This window comes from Mirounga angustirostris, unplaced genomic scaffold (genome assembly GCF_029215605.1).
Source record: "Mirounga angustirostris isolate CCGP_5_RB_7025 unplaced genomic scaffold, mMirAng1.0.hap1 SCAF_14, whole genome shotgun sequence".
NCBI classification, from domain to species: Eukaryota; Metazoa; Chordata; class Mammalia; order Carnivora; family Phocidae; genus Mirounga; species Mirounga angustirostris.
In genome coordinates this window covers 26753682-26769615 of record NW_026991722.1, presented here as the reverse complement: position 1 = coordinate 26769615, position 15934 = coordinate 26753682, and the positions used below count along the sequence as shown (strand labels likewise).

Here is a 15934-nt window from a genome sequence, read left to right as displayed (position 1 = left end):
TGTTCCATGACTAAGGGGGCTCTGGGTCAAATGGCAGCTCTCCAGAAGGAAACCAGCTCGGCTGGGGAGCACAGTGACGAAAGGGTGCCTTAGTTCTGAAACCAAATGGTTAGAGACCAGCGGTGGCTCTGACTCTGGGGGGTCCCGGGTGACAGGGAAGGGGGGGCTGTCCAGGGTCACTGTGGCGGGGGAGAAAATAAAAGGGAGGGGAGGTGAAGGAGGGAGTAGTGAAGAAAAGAGGTGGGAGGGAAGCAGGAACTAGGGAGCAAGAAAGGGTAGCAGGAAGAAGGAGGGGAGAAGAGGTTGGGCAGAGGGGCAGAGAAATCAGCAACAAAATACAGAGAGAGGAGGAGAGGGAAAGCCTGCTGGCAACAGGAGAAGGTGCAAGGAGCGCTCTTGCTGGGGTCTTCCCCCAGAGATGGCTCCCAGGGGCCTGTCCCATCTTGCTCAGTTGATTAGCATCTTCTAGCCAAACCTCTCAGCGAGTTCTTCAAAGAGTCCTACCCAGGAAGGCAGACACCTGCGGACTTACCTAGACCACCCTCATCTGGGTGGGTGAGTCACACAGCAGAAAGGCCAACACCGGAGGTGTGATACTTGGAAGGGACAATTCTGGGCGCCCCGCTCTCACTGCGTGACCCATCCCAGGGCCCAGCGGCTGGCCAGGGCTCCACCACACATATGTGGAAAGAACTGGCCAGAGTAAGACCCGGGTTTCTGAGGCTGGCCCACACCCTAAGGCCTGTCTGTGAACACTGCCCCGCTGAGATCCTTCTGACGTTGGAACCACGTCTGTACTTCTTCAAAGCATTGAACAGAATCATACATATCCGGGTGGGGGCCGTGGTCCTTAAAAAACACATTACTTCCCCTTTGTGGGGTCAATTTAATGTTTTGGTGTCAAAATTAACAACAGCAAAAACTCAGGCCTCTTTCCCAGGGAAACAGACCTGACAGCGCATACTGAGAAATGCAAAAATTAAGGGACCAAACAACTTAATTGGCCCCTGGAAACCCTTAGCTGGCAAGTTCCAGCCACACCCAGAAAAAGCATTCTGCCTTGTCTGAAAGATGCCCCACCGTGCCCTCCCCGCCATGAGTGGCCCCCTCTGGAGCATCCTGCATCTCATGTGTTCAACAAACGCCGAGCTTGTGAGTATAGAGTGCCCCTCGTTACTCACTTCACTCCCAACACAAGAGCAGAGCAGGAAGGAAGAACCATGCGATGGTAAAGGTGTCAAATCTCCATCCTCATGGGAATCGTTCTTTCCCAGCCGAGGTCAGCCCTGCCTGGGGGCGGAATAGGAACTTCCCGTACCATGGGACATCCGAGGAGCAGAGCCCAGGCCCAGGCCCCACGCCCACCCCGATGCCACCCACACACACCTGTGGGCTGGCATCCGAAACCCTTGCAGCAGGGACGGAGTGAAAGCCCCCACTCCCAAGGAAAGCTTGAGATCCAGACTCCACACCCCTTCCAGCCCCCCCCTCCCTGAGAGGGGCCAGTGAGTCCCTGCTCTGCTGGGGTTGGGTCCCAGCCCTCACCCCTCATGTCAAAGGCGGGGTGCCGAAACGCAGTGAGCTTTGAGCCACCGTGCTGAGCCTGCTTCTCCCCTGAGGGTAGCTCTGGGGGTGGACCACGGGGCAGGGCTCTGAGGCCACCTCAGGATGGGCTTCCCCCCTCCCTGGTCATTCGCCGGGGGGTCTGTACCTGGAGCTGGAGGTACTGCTGCTCTGCACGGCCGGGTCGTCCGTGACATTAAAGAGCCCCGTCCAATTGGCCAGCTGGTCGCCACTCTGCCAGCCAAACTGGAGGCCTCTGGCAAGAAAACGAGGCAGTCGGTACTCAGCGCTCACACGCGGGCTGAAACCCATCTAACCACAGAGCCTCCTTCTGCTGCTGTGGTCACTCGCTTACTGGAGATGAAGGGGATGCCCACCCATGAGGATGACGATAATAAACCACAGCCTTGCATCGTGTTCTCTGCTCACTTACATCCGTCCCCTCTTTCCGCCTCTACCAGCAGAGCTGAGGTTACACGCTATAAACACAGGGAAACTGAGGCTTAGCGAGGTCAAGGTCATAGAGCTCAACTACCTCCTATGTGGTGAGTCCCTCAACCCCCACCGCTGGAGACTTAGACCGGAAGAGCTCTCAGTCGCCAGCACTTTGGCGTCCTCGGAGGCCACACTGCAAAGCTTTTAATGCAATCCGGCTCTCCCATGCATAAGAATACACCTCCTGGTTTGAGACTCCACACCTATGGTCATCTCTGCTCCCTCCCCACCCCTGACTGAAATGATAGCAAAGGAATAAATAAGGATGCGAGCATGGAGAGGAGGCGATAGAGGGGGGCCAGTGACAACACCATGGAAGATGAAAAGCAGATGGGTAATTAATTCCCCTAGACCCGAAAGAGTGGAGCCCCAAATGTTTATGGGGAGTCAATCTATTCCCTGTGCACAACTCAAGGAGGCTCTGAAATTGGGGGTCCGGGGCCACTGAGGGCAGGAGCGCAGAGTGGGGCTGAAAGTGGGAGGACTCTTTCAGGTTTGTATGAAGAGCGGCGGGACCCCCCCCCCAACACCGGCTCCCCTCCTTAAGCCCATGTAGTGTGGGCACGGAACCGGCCTGCCCCACAGACGGCAGGAGGCTGAGCTCCAGGGAGCTGACCCACAGAAGTTCTGCAATTCCTCATACACGGAGACACCAATCTGCAACCCACCCACCCCACACCCTGCCTCACAGGTGGCGAGGGTGGATTTTGGGAGGGAACCAGACCAGGTCAAAAAGAAAAAAACAAAACAAAACACAAACAGGACTATGGAGGAACAGGACTGTGTCATCTGATCACCCTAGCGCAGGGGTTCTCCACCTGGCGCTACGGACAGTTGGGGCTGGGTCATTCTGTGTGTGGGGCTGTCCTGTGCATTGCTGGGTGCTGAGCTGTGCCCCCCAGTCTCTACTCTCTAGATGCCAGGAGCACCTCAACCCACACCCTCCATTGGGATGATCGAAAATGTCTCCAGAGGTTGCCAAGCATCTCCTGGGGGGCCAAATCCCCCCAGCTGAGAACCACTGTCCTAAGACAATGCCCACCTCCCAGAGCTCCAATGAACCTTCTGGAGACTGGCTTGCCCTGAAATATGAACAGGCAATGAAAGGCCACCAACCAGCATGCAAGAAAAGCTTTAACTTCAAAGTCAGAGAACAAAACAAACAGCAAAAAAAAAGGGGAAAACTCAGGGGAAAAGAGACAAATGAAAGGAGAAACAAATTTTTAATAAAACCCTTGATAATAAATAGCCTCTAAGCTGAGGGGAAGGGACAGTGATGGTTGTCAGAGCCGCTGTCTGGTCATCCTGGATCCGCCACCAATGAGCCGAGTGACCTTAGGCAAATCTTCGTAACTCTCTGTTCCCATCTTTCAAGCAAGGAGAGCTGTCTGGGATGTCTCCAGAGCCCCTGACCGGGAGCTGAGCTGTCTCCCCGATGCCCACCCAGCTCCCTCCGTGGGAGTCTAGGTTGCCCCAGTGTTTAAGCGCCGACCGTGCATTCCAAGTGGAAACACCGCACAGACCAAATATGCCATGTTGCATGCCAGATGCAGTCTGGGGACCCCCACCATCACCCCCAGAGGCCCCTGTCCATGGAACAAGACACTGTGCATCCTCTGTCACAGCTCAGGACACTGAGGTGCAGGGTCAGAAGTGACTTTTCAGCCAGCTGGTGACAAAGCTCAACCTGGAGCTCAGAGGAGTCCTGACTCCCACTTCAGTCCTCGTGCCACCGACGTCCTGGATCCCGTCGCAGGAGTCTGCTGCACACAGCGCACCTGAGGGTCTTCTGTCCTGGGGGCTGGCTCAGCCACTCTCAGCCTCTGGCCTCATGCACAATAGCCAAGCTCAGCAAGGGGCGCCCACCGAAGAAGCCCAGGGGAGTGCATTCCCAGAGCCCATGACTACCCCTTTCCCTCCCCCTCACCCACTGGCAAAGCAAACAATGGGAATGGAAATGCCCATCAGATCTGCTATTCTTGTGAGGCTAACCTTGAGTTGACTCCATGTGGAAAAAAATAATAAAAGAAGAAAGTCATTCAGAAAACGTCAGTACTTAACTTTCGTGGGAGGATAATTTATTGAATTATTTATTCCAAGAAGGGAGCTGGGCTTTTTATCCTCTTACTTTAGGGCCCTGTGTGTTGTGGGGGCTGAAAGCTTCCCAGCTCCCTGAAGAAACTGTGCTAGGCAGCCCAGAGGGGAGCAAACCGCCTTCGGGTCTAGGAGGGGTGGCTGGCAGAAGATGCCTCAAGTCCAGGAAGCTAGCTTCCTGCTTTGGGGTTCCCCCACCACATCCCCCTCTAAACAGACAGGGGAACCTCAAAAAGACCACAGCTTGAGGCACCCCAGGAGGCTGGACCCAGGGCTCCAGGAGCCTCCCGAGAGCAGTGAGCAGACTGACCAAGGCCGGGGTGGCCCTGGGCGCCCCCCAACTGATTTGTTCCACACAAACCTGGGGCAGTGGGGGGAGGAGAGTGGATGGAAGGCCCCTCAAGGATGAGAGACTCAGTTTCCCACCAGCTGGTGGATAAAGCTCAGTTAAAAGAAGAAAAGGAAATGAACTCTTCCTTTCACACCAAGTTCGTGAAATAAAAGGCATCACCACTTTTCCATCATTCATCAGCAAGTCGCTTGTGTCGTACCTCACAGCTGACTGAGGATATTTTCCCTTTATCCTCAAGCTATTTTTATTTTATTATATAGGTAGATGTATTTCAAATATTTATTATATTATTCTATATTTATCGAACAGCCCTGCCAGGCTGGATGCTGGGGTTCAACAATGAACCAACCAAAAAAAACTCTGCCCCAAGGACACTTAACCGCTACCAGGGGGAGACAGATACAGTGACAATAAGCTAACAGGTGACACAATGTGTAATGTGCCAGATGCCGACAAGCGCTGTGGGAAAAAGAAAGGGCAGTGAGGGGGATGAAGGGTTTGGGGTGGTGAGGGGTGCTGGTCCACACTGGGTGGCCAGGGGGCCTCTCTGAGAGGGTGACATGGAACAGGACAGGAAGTGGGTGATGAGGCAGCAGGTGGCTCCCGAGGAAGAATGTTCCAGCACCAGCACCTGTGGTGGCCCTGAGGGGTGTGACGGCTTCTTCCGGGGCTGGCAAGAGGGTCTTTGTAGTTGGGACTGAGCCACGGCAGGTGGCAGGTGACTGGGCATGGGCTCAGAGAAGCAGCGTCACCTTGCTGTGCTCCCTCAAAGCCATCTAAGAGGGAGGTGGGACGTCACCTCCTGAGGAGCCAAGAACTCCACTGGGCCACCAGGGAGTCTGCGAGCACCAGGCCCTCCCCTACCTCCCACCGCTCTGGGTCTCCAGGAGGATCTGGTCAGAAAAGGCCTCTCCGAGAAGGTGCCAGGACCTTCCCACCCAGATGCAAGTGGAAGTGTCTGCCAGCTGGGAAGCCTTTTCGGTGGGATTAATGGGCATAATTACCAGGCTCCACAAGTTCCCTTGCCCGTCCCCACTCCTGACTCACTAGTGACTCGCGGTATTTCTCTGTGAAGGGCCGGATGGTAACCTTCCCCCCAGAAGAACCTCAGAGGGAAGGGAAGTGGATTCATCCCTGTGGGGACTTTCATGTGGGGCCACAGAAAAGCTGCTGTAGGTGGGGCTTCCTGAGGGAGGAGAGGAGTGGGGGGGGCTGTCCTGCCCAGAAGCACTGCCCAGAGGTGGCAGAGGGTTGGCCTCCTTGAGAGCCCCCAGGCCTGGAACCCATAGCCCCAGGGAGCAGATAGAGGCTCCTGGATTCTAAGACCTTCCATGGCTCTGCAGAGGCTTCTGGCTAAGGAACGGCTGGGCCAGGGCCCAGGCTCTAGGAGTCTCTCTGTCCCGGAACCCCAGCCCACTTGGCACTTAGTATGTAGGAGAGTTTGTCAACTTTTCACGAGTGCTTGGTCATTCTCTCCTAAGAGCTCCTTGAGAGGAAGCCTGTTTCATACATCTCGGCAACCAGAGACTAGGGCAGTATTATCCAACAGAAATACACCAGGAGCCACAGATGTCATCTAGAATGTTCTGGTAGCCACATTATAAAAAAAATAAAAATAAAAAATATCAAACACATGATGAAATTCCATAGAACTAGCTACACACAGACACACAAATGAGTGTACGTAAAACTAGGGAAATTTGAGTAAGGTGGATGGATTGTATGGATGTGAATTTCCTGGTTGTAATACTGTACTATAATTTTGAAAGATGTTGCCGTCTGGGAAAACAGGAGGAAGGTATGCAGATTCTCTCTGTATTATTTCTTATAGCAGTATGTGAATCTACAATTCTCAAAAAGGTTTCTGAGAAGTAAAAAAAAAAAAGGTGAAATTAATTTTAATAATATATTTTATTTAACTTAACACATCCGAAATATTGTCATTTCAACATATAATCAATGAGGGTTATCCGTGGTGTGATTATTGCTGGTTGAAAAATTAATGGGATAGGTTACATCTTTTTTCATAGTATGTCTTTGAAATCTAGTGTGTATTTTATACTCACAGCACATCTTAGTTTAGACTACTCATGTTCCCGGTGTTCCACAGCCACACAGGGCGAGTGGTTATTATACTGGACACCAAAGTCTGGTACATAAAGGGCCTGTGAGTCATGCTTGCTGATGAACAAATGAATGAATGAATGAATGAATGAACCTTAACCAAGAGGCTGGGACTGGATGTGCAGAATGGCACCTCCACCAGCTGGAGGGCACTGGGTGGGAGGCCACAGGGGCGGGAACATCAGCTCTGTAAGCACGGGTGGGGGGAAGAGGACCCAGAGTGATGAACTGGTGTCTGGATAGCAACCCAGCCTGACACTGAAAAAAGAGAAAACACTGGGGGAGTCTTGAGTCCTGTAAGCCTTCTTCTGGGGGGTTGTGGTTTATTTCTGGGGAAAGAGCAGTGTTGATCCCAGAAATACTGATCTTCAGCCTGATGGCCCGGGGAAGAGTGGAGAACTGGTGTATGGGGGGTGGGGTGTGTGGCTAGGGTTCCTTTACTCAGAGGCTCAACAGGCGCAACACAAATCGGATACCATCTCAGGCTGGAGTGAGCACGAATGCATTTTATTCTCCCAACAACCTTGGCAGTCCCACCCCCATTCCCTGGCTTACCAGCCTCATTCCCAGCTCCCATGCCTGCAGGACCTGTGCGCCCCCTCACAGACAGGACTGGCAAAGCCTGGCCCAAGCCTTTGTGCTGAAGGGCTAGCCCCCCTCATCAGAGCTGGGAAAGAAAACAGCCCTCCTGCTCATCCTCTCACATTGCAGAATACTAAACTGAAACCCGAGATGGAGGCCATCCGCCTCACCAAGCACCAGGGAATAAAAAGAAATTCAAAAGCCTTCCATGACTTCCATCCCCTGCACCTGCAGCCTCAACACCACAGCCTGTCCCCCAGAATCACCCCCTGAAATAAACTAGCTCTCCAAAGCCCACATCAGCTCCTGCCGGGCTACTCGTCAGCCAACTGCTCTATCCTTTGAACCCTACGAGCTTTATCACCTACGCCACCCAACTGCAAGTTGATTTATACAGTTTTACATATTTTTTATGTTTGTCTCTTTATGTGTGCTCTAAGTTCCTTAAGAATATGTATCATAGCTAATAATTCTTTTTTTTTTTAAAGATTTTATTTATTTATTTGAGAGAGAGAGAATGAGAGACAGAGAGCATGAGAGGGAGGAGGGTCAGAGGGAGAAGCAGACTCCCTGCCGAGCAGGGAGCCCGATGCGGGACTCGATCCAGGGACTCCAGGATCATGACCTGAGCCGAAGGCAGTCGCTTAACCAACTGAGCCACCCAGGCGCCCCATAGCTAATAATTCTTTAGTAACATCCCCTTCTCCCCTCCCAGTACAAAGCTGATTGCACATTTAATTGATGTTTGATAATTATTAGGAAAAGTTTAGGGGTTCCTTTTTTTAAAAAGATTATTTATTTATTTATTTTAAGAGACAGCTGGGCGGGGGGTGGGGGTGGGGAGCAGAGGGAGAGGGACAAGCAGACTTGCGGAGCCTGAAGTGGGGCTGAATCTCACCACCCTGAGATCATGACCTGAGCTGAAATCAAGAGTCAGATGCTTAACTGCCTGAGCCACCCAAGCACCCCTAGAGGTTCCCTTTGTATGCATCCATTCATTCAGCAATTAATGTCAGGCACTGTGCTAGGTTCTGGGAATTCAGAGATGGATAAAACATCTCTTTTAAGGGTCTTGCAAGCTATGTGAGCTTATACAAGTTACTCACCTCTCTGAGTGAGTATTAAATGAGGATGACTGTATCTGTTTAATAGGACTCTTGTAAGGATTAAATGAAATAATCCTCATTTAGGACTATCTCCTTAGGTCAGAGCCTGGCTCATGAACCCTTAAGGAATGTTAATAATTAATATCATTACCTGATGAATCCTTCACCTGTGTGTGGTAGGGATGGGACAGGGGTCCCTACACATAGGGTTAAGGGCTAAACTTGAGAAGTTCTGGATCAGAAGGTATTAGAGGAGAAGTAAGTGGGCCTGGATAAGTCACAGAAGAGATGCTAAGACCTCTAAGAGGTACAATTTCCCTGAAAAGTACAGATGTCAAAAAGAAAAGAACAGGACCGAGAGAGGGGTGGGCAGAAGTGTGAGAGGACAGCACTGCATCTCTGGGGGACATCTGGGGCAGGGACAGGCAGCTGACAGATGACCAAGTGCAGCCTGGGCAGGTCAGGGTCAGGACTGGAGGGAGGCAAGCAAGGCTCCCAGGGCCCAAAACTGAAGGCAGCCCCTACCCCCCCAGGCTCACACAGGTGCAGGGTAGACCCCTGAGAGGGAGGCCTCCTCAAGTCCTGTCCCCTGGGTGCCAGGCTTCCCTCACCCTAATCCCAGCCCTGCATCAGATGCTCAAGACAAGTTTGCTCTGATCAGCCAGACAAGGTCATCCTGCCAGCCCAGCACACACCCTGGTGCCGGTCAGCTCAGCATCCCTTCTCCTCTCTGGGGGACCATCCATTTCCACCAGGTCCCCATGAGGCACCCGCCCCCTCCAGAACCAGGCCCTGGATAGACCCTCCCGCCCCTGTGGTCCTATCTCCTGGGCTGTGCCTATTTCTCAGGGCAGTCGAAGAGAAGGAGGGTTGGTTGCATGAGGAGAGCCTTCCAGTGCAACTTCAGATACAGCACGGAGTCAGGCTGTGCTTTTCCTTGACCCAGTTTCATATCCTCAGGTCTCAGGCCCGCACCAGCCACACGCAGGCAGCCCAGATCTGCACCCTCCGAGCGCAGGAGAGAGCAAGGCTGGAGGGAACAGCATAGAGGAGAGTCTGCTCTACAAAAGGCAGGACAAGACAGACCCAACCTCTGCTCCTGTGTGGTTGAAGAAACCATCTTAACCAGGAAGGAAATGGAATTAGCAACTTACAGTCTTCCCCCAAGGAAAACATTAGGTGTGGATTGCTGTACAGGTGAGTTCTACCAAACTTTCAAAGAATAGATGATCTCAGACCTGCATAAATCATCCCACAGAATGAAGAGGGAATATTCCCAACTCTTTTTACAAGGCTGGTTTTAAGACCAGACAGAGACAGCATTCTATAAGAAAATGACATGCCAAGATCATTCACTAACATGAGATATAATATCTTAAATAAAAATACCGGCCAACAAAATCTCCCATCATAGAAAATAAATAATACACCATAAACAAGCTGGGTTTACCCCCCAAATTATAAGTTTAACACCTATTAATGTAATTTATCACATCAAAAGATTAAAGGCAAAAAACTACATATCATCCAATAGAGGTAGAAAAAGCATCTGATAAAATGAATATCCAAACGTGGTAAGACAAGTGAACAAAACTTGTTAGCATACTCCACAAGGGAGTCTTAATCTCTTAGAGGTTATCTACAAAAAAAACAAAAACAAAAATTTAAGCAGACACTTGTACTATAATTCTCCTTAAAGTCAGGTTTAATCATATAATACACAAAAAATAACTCAAAATGGAGCAAAGACCTCAACATAAGAGCTACAATTCTAAAACTCTTAGAAGAAAACACAGGGGTAAATCTTTGTGACACTGAGCAGTGCACATAGGCAATGATTTAATAGATACAGGACCTAAAGCACAAGCAACCAACAACAATATATATATATATATATATATATATATATATATATATGAATAAGAATTCATCAAAATTAAAAATTTTCAAAGGATATCATCAAGAAAGTAAAAAGACAACTCCTAGAATAAGAGAAATGTTTTGCAAATCAATATATTTAGAAGCCATAAAGACCTCTCACAACTCAATCACAGAAAGACAAATCATCCAATTTAAAAATGGGCAAAGGATGTGAATAGGCATTTCTCCAAAGGAAACATACAAATGGCCAATAAGCACATGAAAGTATGTTCTACATCATTAGTTATCAGAGAAATACAAAATCAAACCCACAATGGAATACCACTTCAAAACCACCAAGATGGCTATGACCAAAAGGACAGATAATAATGAGTGTTTTAAAAAATATGGAAAAATTGGAACCCTTACGCACAGCTTGGAGGGAGTATAAAATGGCATAACCACTTTGGAAAGTGTGGCAATTCCTCAAATGGTAAAACACAGAGTTACCATATGACCCAGCAATCCCACTTGCAGGTATACACCTAATAAAAATGAAAATGCATGTCCACACAGAAACCTGGACACAAATCCTCATCACAGCATTATTTGTAATAGTGAAAACAAGTTTCCACCACTGAAGAACAGACAGACAAAATGTGGTATATTTATAAATGGAATATTATTCACCAACAAAAAGAAATGAAGTATTGGGGCACCTGGGTGGCTCAGTCGGTTAAGCAGCCGACTCTTGATTTCAGCCCGGGTCACAACCTCAAGGTCTTGAGATCGAGCCCCACGTCAGGCTCCACACTTAGCACGGAATCTGCTGGAGATTCTCTGCCCATCCCCTCACTCATGTTCAGGTGCTCTCTCTTTCTCTCAAATAAATAAATAAATCTTAAAAAAAAAAAAAAAGAAAGGAAGGAAGGAAGGAAGTACTGACACATGCCATAACATGGATGAACCTTGAAAACATCACACTTAATGAAAGACGAAAGTCATATTGGACCACATATCATATGATTCCACTTGTATGAAATGTCCAGAACCAGACAAACCTATGGAGACAGAAGATACACTAGTGTATGTGTACATCCCTACAGCTAGGAGAAATGGGAGTACTGGGGGATGATGGTTAAGGAGTACAGTTTCTCTTCAGAATAATGAAAATGTTCTAAAATTGATTGTGGTGATGGATGCACAATGGTGTGAATATACCAAAAGTCACTTAACTGTACACTTTAAATGGGCAAATTATATTTGGATAAAGCTATTTTAAAATAAAGTTAAAAAAGAAAAAAAATCAGGATTAAGGCCAGGATATTCACTATGACATTTTTATTGAACCTTATATCAAAGGTCCTAGCCAGCTCAATGAGACAAGAAAAATAATTAAAGTACAGGGTTGTGATAAAAGAAAAAAAAAAAAGTCTATGTAGAAATCCCAGAAGACTCTACAGACAAATTATTGTCATTACGTATACATTATCCAGGTTGCTGGTTATAAAATCAATATACAAGAAAATCAGATTTATTTCTATATACTAGCTACAAACGCTATACAAATACTGTACATACTACATATATATATACATATACATATACTTTAGTATATACATTTGTATATATACAAATGTTTAGAAAATATAATTTTTAAAAATAAATTTTTACAATAGCAGTAAAAACTATGTGGCTAGGAATAAGCCTAGCAATGTTCAAATTCTTTACGAAGAATTATAAAATGTCATTGAAAGACATAAAAAGAGGACATGCGAGACCCATGCCTATCTGGTCTTTCTCTGAGATTAAGTTTAAAATGCAGGTTGAGACCAGATTGTAAAAACAAAATCTACAGTGACCTTTCTTTCTAACTAACAGAGAAACAACAACAACAAAAACCTACTGCCCTTTCCCTGCCCCTCTGTTAAAGTGTAAGTACTTTTAGTCCTCTGCACTCTAGGGATGCAAGTTCATGTGACGATTTTAGCACTAACAAAGGAGCTTGGGGGCAGTGGAGGTCTTAAAGGAAGAGGGTACAAATTCCATGCCCTGATTCTAGAAAATCCTTCTTTTGGCCCATCCCTCCCGCCCCCCAGAACTGTCCTTGCCCATATAGCCAAATCCAGGTAGGCCTTATCCTCCCTGATCCCTCTGCAGTGGGTGTCACAGGTGACCGCTCTCTGCTTGGCACCATTATGCCTTGGTCTCCTTAACACCCATTCCCCTCTACCTCTCTGCAGCCTCAGTTTCCAGAGCTAGCTCTCCTCTCTGGACCCTTAGATGCAGGCAGTCCTTAAGGCTCTCCTTTGTGCCCTGGCCTTCATCATCCTCACTCTGCTCTCTCCTGGGTGATCTCATCCAACCTCATCACGGGGACCAGTGTTTTTCTAACTAAGGGTTTCAAACCAACAAGTTATAAAATCAACTTGGTGGTTTACCCCAAGAATTTTTTCAACTCTTGTATTGTGGTAAAATATACATAACAGAAATTTACCATTTTAACTATTTTTAAGTCTACAGTTCAGTGGCATTAAGTGTAGTCAATCCATTATGCAGCCATCACCACCATCCGTCTCCAAGACCTTTCCATCTTCCCGAACTGAATCTCTGTCCCCATTAAACACTAACCTCCCACCCCACCTCCAGCCCCTGGCAACCACCATTTTACTTTCTGTCCCTATGAATTGACTAATCCAGGTGCCTCATATAAGTAGAACCATAGAATATCTGTCATTTTGTGTCTGGTTTATTTTAGCATAATATCTTCAAGATTCATCCATGTTGAGAAAAAAAAAAAGATTCATCCATGTTATATATCAGATTTCCCTTCCTTTTTAAGGCCGAATTTATTTTGTAAATGAAGTGGAATAGAAAATATTAAAGCACATTTCTTATAATAAGGCCAAACATAGTTTCACAAAATGGCTGTTTCAGATGTGTATGTGAGTGTGTTCTAGATCCCTGGGTATAACACAGTTCTTACTGTGGCTAACAATTATAAAAGTTGGGAAAACACTGATTTTGATGGTGACTAAATAATCTGCATTGCTAGCCTGGCTCTTCTCCACCCACAGTTCTGGAGCTCATTTCCAAGGAGCTGCTGGATAGCTCCATGTGGATCTCCTTGCAGTGAGTGTCCTAACAGATCCAGACTCAAATTTGTTACCCTCTTCCCTCCAGACATGCTTCTTCTCACACATTTCCTACTCAAATCTCCATAACCAGGCCCTGCCTGCCTCACCTTGCCCCCAGCTACACAGCTGTGATATCTGAGTCATGCAGAACTACTCAGCTCTCCCCTGCACTTTGCTATCCTTATTCAAGCTGGCTGTCATCCCCCTTCCTTCCTCCTCCCCCATGCCTACGGATCATTTTCCTTTCTTCAAGACCCCCTTCAAATGCCTCCATGCACCCTGAAGCCATCCTAATCCACTACGGCTCCCTCCTCACTTCTGGAAGCTCTTGCTCACACCTCCAGTTTGGCTTATGTACGTATTACGTGCCTTTCTGTCTTCCTAACAGACTGCAAGCTCCCCGGAGACCCTGGACGGTGTCCGCCTGCCACACCACTGTCCTCAGCACTTAGCGTGGTGTTCAGCATATAGCAAATCTTCATCAAGTATGCGTTCAACAAAGCAGAGATAGGAGGAAGCCAAGAACATCAACGGCAAACTTCACAGCGTTGTCTCATGCTCTCTCTTCCCAGTCCACAGAGTGTGCACTTTCTCCACGGAGACACCATGCCCCCTGAGCCATCTGCACTGCCCACCTTCTCCCCTCCTGAGCACCGGAAGTGTTTGCAAGATGGGCCCCCAGAGTCCCGATCACTCCAACAGACACCCCCCAGAAGTGGCCACAGCACAGCACAGGCAGAGACCAGGGGTCCAAGGAAAGAACACATACCAACTCACATCTTCCACTCCCTTCTGGTGAAGTCTGTCCCGAATTCTCACTGAAACAGCTTGTCACCTTTGTGCCTCTGAGCTCTTTGTAAGGTGGCAAACAATGGAGGCTTTGCTGAATACATCATCAGACCAGCTCAGCATGGAAACGAAGAATGACAGGCTTCAGGAACCCCCAAGGTCCAAAGTGGATCTGCCCTCCGCACCAGATTCTCCTCACTTTGTACCAGGCTGTAACAAGAGCCTCCCAGCCTCTCCCCATCGCTAACCTCTCCTTACAAAGCCCAAATAACCTTCCTTCCTGGTGGCTTTTATCATATCATTACCCTGCTCAAAGACCACATGCGGCTCCCTATGACTGAATGAACCCAGTTCTACCTGTCCTTCCCCATCCACAAAGCACCTCACTGAAGCTACTCACCCAACATTACATCTGTCCCCATTCTCCACTTTCTCCCTTACACCAGCTGGATCCATTTCTTCACTGTGTCTTCCAGTTACCCTGGGCGCACGTGGGCACACGCAGACATATACACATACACACATACCACTCTTAATCATTTCTTCATTATCCAATATTTATTGAGAGCTTACAACGTGCCAGGCATCATATTTGGTGCTCAGGGTGCAGGTGGCACCAAAACAGAGTGAAACCCTGCCTCGTGGAGCTTTCGGTCCAGAGCAGGGTTTCTCCACTTCAGCCCTATTGATATTTAGGGCTGGATAACGCTTTCCTGTGGGAAGCAGATGATGCACTGTGGGAGCTTCAGCAGCATCCCTGGCCTCTATCCATAAGACACCAGTAGCACTCTCCTCTCCCAGTGTGACAACCAAAAATGTTTCCAGATATCGCCTGGGGGTAACATTGTTCTCCCTTAAGAACTGTGGGTCTAGAGCAGCAGAGGGAGCTTGTAAGGAACCATGTGGGGACCTGGTAACAAGCACGTACTGGATCTATCCCCAGAGGGTCCAATTCTGAGCCCAAGCATCTGCATATCAGCGATTCTCATGAGGCTGTCCCAAGATCTCTGCTTGGGGAACACTCAAGTGTGAGGTGTTTCTAGATAGGACACAGACCAATAATCATATCAAGTCAGTTCATTATGATTGTATGTATACGAAACAAGACAGGTGAACGCATGCGTGGGTAGTCCGGGCATGGGAGAGGGGAAAGGAGGTGGTGTCCCATCTCTGCACCTTTGCTCACACGCTCTTCAGTTCTGGATGTGCACGTTCCCCGCACACACATGCATCTAAATCTCACCCTTCCTTCGAGGGCCCACTCAGGTTCTACCTCCTCCAGGCAGTCTTCCCTAACTACTCCAGCCCATTGGTACCTCCTTCCTCAGACAAGTTAACACTTATTACTTAACTATTTCCTCTGCGGTTATTCTATTTCCCCAAAGAGATCTCAAGCCTCCTGAACACCAGGACCACACCATCTGCCTCTTCACAGACCCCCACAGCATCCTTCCAGGATCAAGCATAGGCCAGTTCTGCTTGCTTGACTGGATTACCCCACGTTCCTGGAGTGAGGCCTGAGAGGTGGCATCTGAGATTCAGGGAGTCAGGATCTATGTGTGAGGGAGGATGGGAGGCAACTGGCATGCCCGCTGAATTCTGGGCAGCTCGCACATCCACGCAAGACCAGGGAGGGCTTGCCAGAGCAAGCAGTTAGTAGACGAGCTGGCGCTGAGCACGGGTACTGATGTTTTCCCACTGTTGACAAGGCAGCAGAGACCCCAGCAGCCCCAGCAGTGCTGAGCAGGTGCCAACAGGGTGCAGGAACCCAGAGTCACCTGCTGAGGAGGTAACAAGTGCAGCAGGTGGAGGCCAGCAGGGGCCCGGCAGTC

The 15934-nt window shown here is 48.7% G+C and overlaps 1 protein-coding gene across 3 annotated transcripts in view; it reads right to left on the bottom strand.

Annotated features, from left to right (window-relative positions):
• Positions 1-15934, bottom strand: part of ST8SIA5 (ST8 alpha-N-acetyl-neuraminide alpha-2,8-sialyltransferase 5) — a 54407-nt gene that overhangs the window by 35091 nt on the left and 3382 nt on the right. Inside the window, exons 1-2 of one of the 3 annotated variants that reach the window (XM_045886776.3) lie at positions 1712-1819; positions 1182-1290 (exon numbers count right to left, since the gene is read on the bottom strand). The exons of 1 other annotated variant lie outside the window; for it this stretch is intronic. In XM_045886776.3, coding sequence (XP_045742732.1) covers positions 1182-1222 — 41 coding nt within the window. In that variant the 5' untranslated portion in view covers positions 1223-1290; positions 1712-1819. Of the gene's footprint in view, positions 1-1181; positions 1291-1711; positions 1820-15934 lie in introns of those variants that run through there. One more of the 3 variants, XM_045886774.3, reaches the window with a different exon arrangement.